General features: G+C 56.4%; 3 protein-coding genes across 3 annotated transcripts in view; 1 reads left to right on the top strand and 2 right to left on the bottom strand.

Annotated features, from left to right (window-relative positions):
* PAQR6 (progestin and adipoQ receptor family member VI) overlaps positions 1-552 on the top strand; it is an 11,047-nt gene extending 10,495 nt beyond the window's left edge. Inside the window, exon 5 of the mRNA XM_009891587.1 lies at positions 512-552. Coding sequence (XP_009889889.1) covers positions 512-552 — 41 coding nt within the window. The remainder of the gene's footprint in view (positions 1-511) is intronic.
* A 45-nt stretch (positions 553-597) lies between these two features.
* BGLAP (bone gamma-carboxyglutamate (gla) protein) lies at positions 598-1,468 on the bottom strand. The gene is made up of 4 exons (XM_009891585.1): positions 1,408-1,468; positions 1,065-1,109; positions 906-972; positions 598-730 (listed from the first exon to the last, which is right to left on the bottom strand). Exons 1-4 carry the CDS (start codon positions 1,466-1,468, stop codon positions 598-600), a joined length of 306 nt encoding a protein of 101 aa, XP_009889887.1.
* Positions 1,469-4,311: 2,843 nt separating this feature from the next.
* Positions 4,312-6,378, bottom strand: part of PMF1 (polyamine-modulated factor 1) — a 4,298-nt gene continuing 2,231 nt past the window's right edge. Inside the window, exons 2-4 of the mRNA XM_009891584.1 lie at positions 5,702-5,802; positions 4,754-4,949; positions 4,312-4,365 (exon numbers count right to left, since the gene is read on the bottom strand). Coding sequence (XP_009889886.1) covers positions 4,312-4,365; positions 4,754-4,949; positions 5,702-5,802 — 351 coding nt within the window. The remainder of the gene's footprint in view (positions 4,366-4,753; positions 4,950-5,701; positions 5,803-6,378) is intronic.

The following is a 6,378-nucleotide window of genomic DNA, read 5'->3' as shown; positions in this document are numbered from 1 at the left end:
ATGTCACCTGGCGTGGGGACAACGTGCAGCAGAAACGTCGCAGGTGGTTCGGGGGGGAAAATAGGAGAGATGGAGCTCAGCAGCCCCGAGCATGAAAAGTGTGTGTGTGTGTGTCTATCCCCATCCATCCATCCTCCCCTCATCCCCGTGGTTTGCCAAGGCGATCCCGCTGCTGGGAAGGGCGCAGGGCTCCGGGGCACCCCCATGGCCCCCTAATCACCCCACGCTTCGGCTAAGCAGATTTAAATTAAACTGGAATAATGGTGGCACAAGCACTGGGCTTATCATTCCTCATCTTTCCCAGGGACAGGCAGCGGCTGGCGACGGCCACCGCTCTGCCCCAGAGCCGTTGGCTGTTGGGAGAGGGAGGAAGAGGCTGGAGGGGGGTTGTCAGCCTCGTGGGGATGTCACAGGATGCTTCGGCTGTGGCTTATACACCCATCCCACACCCTCAGCCGAGGAAGGAGCTGGCGGCACCATTTGTGCATTTATTTCTTTTCCCGGTTAACAGAAAGGGGTGTAAAAGCGGGGGATGTCGGTGTTCGGAGCTGAGCCAGCGCCTGCAGGGCCACAGCCTGGCGTGGGGGCAGTGGGGGCTCAGACGGGGCCGTAGAAGCGCCGGTACGCATCCTGGAAGCCGATGTGGTCGGCCAACTCATCGCAGTCGGGGTTGAGCTCGCACACCTCGCGCCTGGCCTCCAGCGGGTCCCGCACGGCACCGTGGACGCTGCTGGGGACAGATGAGGGACACGGGGGATGTCAGAGGGTCCCCAACCCAGCGGAAGGGCCCAGCCAGCGGTGCCCCTCCCAAAACCAGGATTTCATTGCACGTGCTGGATGGGGAACACGCGTCCCGCTCGGTGTCACCCAGGGGAAATCCCCGGTACAACAGGATCAAGCGCTACCTGTCATAGACGTAATTCCTCTTGTGTCTCCGCACCATCTCGTCGCTGGCGCGTTTGGAGATGAAGGCTGCGGGGACACAGCGGGGGGTCAGGGAGGGCCGGGACCCCCCCTCCCTGTCCCTGGGGCAGCAGGGACGAACACCGGGCGCAGACACTCACCTTCGGAGCTGGGCGAGTCATCGGCGCTGACGGAGCGGTCGGCAGCTGAGGGATGGCACGGAGCGGTCGGGGCAGCCGGGGGGACTTGGGGAGGCCCCGCACGGGCTGTGCCCTCACCCCGCTCCTCCTTTTGGGGCGCTCACCCCCCGCCACGCCGTCCCCTCCTCACCCACACCCCCTGTACCTGGCAGGGGGAGTCCCAATCCCCATCCCAGCCCTGCACCCGCCCCCCAAAGCTCTCTCCAAGCCCCTTCGCTACCTCCAGCTGAGAGCAGAGCCCTTCCTGGGGTGCAGCATCCCCCCAGCCCCAGTCCCCGTCACACACCCCCTGGACCCCCCGTACCTCTGCGGCACAGGCCAAGGGCGAGGAGGGCCAGGAGGCTCAGCAGGATGAGGGGCTTCATGGTGCCTCTCTGCATGGGTGCTGTGCTCGGTGCAGCCCGGGGCCGGCAGCCGCCAGCACAGGCGGCAATTGTGGTTTAGGGTGAACTCGGTTCCCCCGTGATGGGCCAGTGCCCACAGGGAGGGAAACACGGCCCAGGGCCAGTGGAGATTTGCTGGTGGGCCCAGCCCTGCCCGCCTGGCAGCACCCAGTCCCTAACTGGGATGGGAGACAGGGCACTGGCTGCACTCCCCAGTCACGGACTGGTCTGTCCCGTATCCCGTGGCTGGATCCCAGCAGTGCTGCAGCCATGCTAGGAGAGTTTCATAGAATCACAGAATGGTTTGGGTAGGAAGGGACCTTGAAGACCATGCAGTGCCACCCCCTGCCCTGGGCAGGGCCACCTCCCCCCAGCCCAGGTTGCTCCAAGCCCCGTCCAACCTGGCCTTGAACACCTCCAGGGATGGGGCAGCCACAGCTTCTCGGGGCAACCTGCCCCAGGGGATCACCACCCGCACAGCCAACAATTTCTTCCCCAGATCTCACCTCAATCTCCCCTCTGTCAGTGTCAAAGTGTTCCCCCTTGTCCCATCGCTCCCCTCCCCGATCCAGAGTCCCCCCCAGCTCTCCTGGAGCCCCTTTAGGCACTGGAAGGGGCTCTGAGCTCTCCCCTTTTTGGCCTTCTCTTCTCCAGGCTGAACCCCCCCAACTCGCTCAGCATGTGAGAGCCTATTTCCTGCCAAAACCCAGCGGGGTTTCCTCTCCACGCAGGGCCAACAGGGATTTGTTGGCCAATTTTTGCTTTGGGAACCTGCATGTGCTCCTTCTGTGGCGTCACCATCACAGCCCCTGGCCGGGATTGACTGCCGTGGCCCAGGAGGAGAGGGCGAGCAGGCGCGCTTGCCCTTGGTCTCCACGAGCTGTGCCACGCCACATCCCACGGGCAGATGCTGCGCACCGGCACTGGCGCGCCAGGCAGCGCCTGTTCCCAGAAACAGGACTTCAGGAAGAGGTGCAGCACCACTTAAAACCCCCAAATGGAGCTTTGCAAGAACAAAAAGTGTGCTGCTGGTGCAGTTCAGGCACCGAGCGGAGGTGAAGGGGAGTGGAGCAGCTGGAGAAGAGGAATCTCTTGTTCCTCTGTCCTTTTACCTCCTACTCTCCACCAGACCCCAGCAGCGCTCCGGGTGCCCACCCGCCTCCAGAGTTTGCTCGTATTTAACCCCCGGAGGGCTCTGAGCAGTGGGAGCCCCCAGGGCCACCTGGGGTGACATTCCTCTTTGGGATCCTGACCACTTTCCAGACTTTCAGATCCTATAAATCCCAGCCCTGTCTTGAAAAGCGGAACCGGAGGCTTTGGGGCGGAGGAGGAGAGAAATGCTGAAGCCAGAGCCTTTGTCAAACAAACCCATAAACTATAGACTACGCGGGCCAAGCGCACACAGCGGGAGCCAAGACCGGGGGAACAACAGCTCCAATTTATTTAGATTATAATGCAGCGAGGGAAGGCTTGTTTACGACAGAAGGAAAATATGCCTAAGTCAGTCAATCGCAGGCTCTGGCTGCCTCTAATTAAAACCAGAGGCCCGCGCTTGGTGGAAATCGCCACCATTGTTCTCAGAATTTGTATTTCCCCAGCACCCAGGGCACGGCCTCTCCTCGGGACGGCACGCACTAACAGGCGAGGAGGACAACAGGTGACCAGAGAACCTGCTGCCCTCGGCAGATCCGGTGTCTGTTGGAAACAGACTCACCACCAGTCCTCTTCGGGCTCAGTAAGACTCTCCTCATCACCTGCCCAGCCCAGGGGAAGAGTCTTTTCTTCCTTTTGAAGACACCCCTCACTCGCAGGGCTTCACGGACGCCCCGGCAGGCAGACTCCAGCAAGTCCCTGCTTCCCTGGCTGGCAAACTTCTGATGAGACGGTAAAGAACAACTCCAGATGGGTAAAACCAAACCTAGTTTGGTTCCAGGAGTCAAGGTGGAGGTTTCACGGGGAAACATGTGGCCTTTGCCACGAGGCCACAAAGTCAAGATGGGGCGGTTCTAACCTCTGCTCGTCTCCACGCGCATGAACGGTGCAGCCGTGAATCCTTCACACTGTAGTCCTCAGAGAAGTGTCCTCAGCGCGTGACTGTTGGGAGAGGAGCTGGGTTGGATAATACCGGGGGGGGGGCGGTGGTGATACACAACGGGGGGGGGAGGAATAAAATAAATGGCAACAAGGAACTTGATGTGATAAAACAGCTGCTGACATGTCTGTTCTGATGGGTCACGGGCAGACAACTGTTTAAAGACATGGATGCTGAAAACGAACACTGCAAAAAAGCGGCAAAAAAGTCCGATGTGGCTATTTACACTCCAGCTGTACAAACTGCCATGGCAGCGGTTACCCACCCACGGGCTCCGTGTGCTACAGCTCCCCGGCTCCTCATTCCTGTGCACGGCACAGCCTCTGTGCTTAAGGCACCTTTTTTCCTCTAATGCACATCTGAAATATCTTTAAGGCCACAAATTTGGCTTCAGTAAGCAAGAATCACGCGCATCGCAGCGCTAAAGAAGGGTGTGAGTGTACAGACAGGCTCTGGCTATCAGATCTGTAGGATTCTCCTCCCTGTTCAACTGAGCAGGGAATAGGAAATTGTCCTCTATTCCCAAAAATCCTGATGTGTTCTTTTTTATTTCTTCACAAATTTTGATCGAATTGTGCAAGTCCGGCAGCTTTTCAGTCCCAAATTTCTTCTGGCCTGACAAGATGAAGGCGAGTTTGCGTGGTTTGAACATGCCACGCGCAGAGTCCCATTTCCCAATGCACTGAGACGAGGACAAACTTCCCCGCAAAATGTGCAGAATCTCCTCAGGTCCTCACTGGGGCTCCTTGAACGTCGTGATGAGTTCTCGTTGCTCTTTACCAATTGCCTGGAAGGAAAACAACCACCACTGAACTCAGCAGAATGCTTTCCTCCACAGACGCCAGCGTTCAGGATGCAAAGCAGGCTGATGTAAAACAGAGCGTCAAATACACTGCCCTCCCCAGCACGTACGGACTACAACCCACGAATAACACATGTTCACCCACAGAAACATCCCGCCCAGCGCACAGGGAAAAACATCCAAGACCTCCAGTGGAAATGCCCCCAGGCCTCCCAGGCCAGTTTCAGCAGTACTGGGCTCCTGGTGAGGCCTTTGAGAAGTGGAGGGCTTAAATATAGCGCAGCCGTTTGCCAGTCAAGCCACAGAATCGTGTTTCTTTCAGGCTGATGCTGAAAAGAGAAGGGGGTTTTAGTTGTTGATTTTTAATTTTTACCTGCCAGGCATGTTTACGAGCTTGTATCAGCTGCTGCAGCTCTGCAATCCTATCCCTCCCCGCAAGCACAGACTCTGCCACCTTCCTGTTCTCTTCCTCCTTCTCCTTTAGGACTTTCTGCAAGTACGACCTGTGCTTAAGGAGGTACGGCACCATAGCGCTGCGAACGTCCTCTTCCGGGATCCCGCTGGGCCGCCTGGGAATAGAGAGATGTGAAGCAACCGGAGTGCAACAACTCTGCACAGCGATTAGTCTCACGCACCTCAATTGGAAGCCGAGCTGCTGCCGTAAGGGATCAGCTCACCGACTCCAGCAATTCACCTTGAGGACATCTAGAAGGTGCATGTCTAACAGACACCCCAGCGCGTAGCTCCCTAACGCCAGACAGGAAGGAATGAGAGGAGTTCTGCCCAAAACTCTGCCGTTAGTTGAGGCCTGAAGGCAGGCAGGATGTAATTAACTCCCCCAAACACAGAAACAAGAAATTGTGACGATGCTTTTGATTAAAAGACCCAGCCTGCCTTTAGGGCGAACAAAAGGCAGTGTGTACAATTTCCAGTGCCTGCTGAGTCCCTGAGCAAGACATCCCAACAAGGAACGTGGATGTGAGCTCTGCTATTAGAACTACTTAGCTGGGGCTAAAACATGCTGTCAGCCTTTTGACTTATTCAGAAACGAGTTTAGCTCCCCTCTGGTCTCAGCGGCACTTACCTCCTCCTTGCACTGAGGAAGCACAGATAGATACATGATGTACAGAAGCATAGATAAAACTTATTTTTGGATGTTTTAGACACAATGACATTGAGATACATGAGGTTTGCAGCACAATGCCTAGAGGACACACCAACATGACCCAAACATCACAAGGGAACTGACTTTTGCCCTTGTAGGGAACATGCCTCCGCACACACACGCTCCCAAGACTGCCCTCCACAAGACTATCCATACCACGCAGGCTCTTCCCGGTTCTTTGCCTCCTCCACGATCTTATCCAGTGAATTAAAGAGCACCTCCAGATTCCCTTCATCCTTTACCTCCTCGATCTCCTCCTGTGAAGGAAGGACACCACTGGGATTCAGCAGGACCCAAACTGAATTGACATGGGCATCGTTCTGCTTGTGAGCCCTCGCTTTTCCCTGGATGAAGGCTACACCCTGGGAATCACCAGGTATCAAGTCCCCATTCCTGGAAGTATTTAAAAGCTATGTAGACGTGGCACTTAGGGACATGGTTTAGCGGTGGAGTTGGCAGTGTGAGGTTTACAGTTGGACTCGATGATATTAAGGGTCTTTTCCAGCCTAAGGAAAGTAGTGGATTCCCCAACACTGGACTCTTTTCAGATTCAGCTGGGCAGGGAGGGTGCTGGACCATCTTGTCTTGCTTTTGCCAAAAAAGGTTGGACCAGGTGATCCTTGTGGTCCCTCCCAACGCGGGATTCTGTGACTAAACGATTCTATAATTCTACAGCTCTTTCTAGGGAAGACAAAGATGCCTGGAAGAATCTCTGGGGCGCAGCCTTAACTTTCTGGTTTCGTCATTCAGTAAATGTATTTTCTACCCTTAACATCAACGCGTTCGGCGCTTTTACACCGAGGGCTCGCGGCCCCTCCGGAGGCAGGCGCGCC

This window comes from Charadrius vociferus, unplaced genomic scaffold (assembly GCF_000708025.1).
Source record: "Charadrius vociferus isolate BGI_N301 unplaced genomic scaffold, ASM70802v2 scaffold1089, whole genome shotgun sequence".
NCBI lineage: Eukaryota > Metazoa > Chordata > Aves > Charadriiformes > Charadriidae > Charadrius > Charadrius vociferus.
The sequence above is the reverse complement of the archived record's forward strand: the minus strand, read 5'-3'. Positions and strand labels throughout refer to the sequence as shown.

Coding starts and splice junctions, on each gene's coding strand:
- BGLAP (XM_009891585.1), bottom strand. CDS start 1,468: ATGAAGCCCCTCATCCTGCTGAGCCTCCTGGCCCTCCTCGCCCTTGGC. Junction 973..1,064: donor TGACTCGCCCAGCTCCGAAG/GTGAGTGTCTGC, acceptor GTGTCCCCGCAG/CCTTCATCTCCAAACGCGCC. Junction 731..905: donor AGGAATTACGTCTATGACAG/GTAGCGCTTGAT, acceptor ATCTGTCCCCAG/CAGCGTCCACGGTGCCGTGC.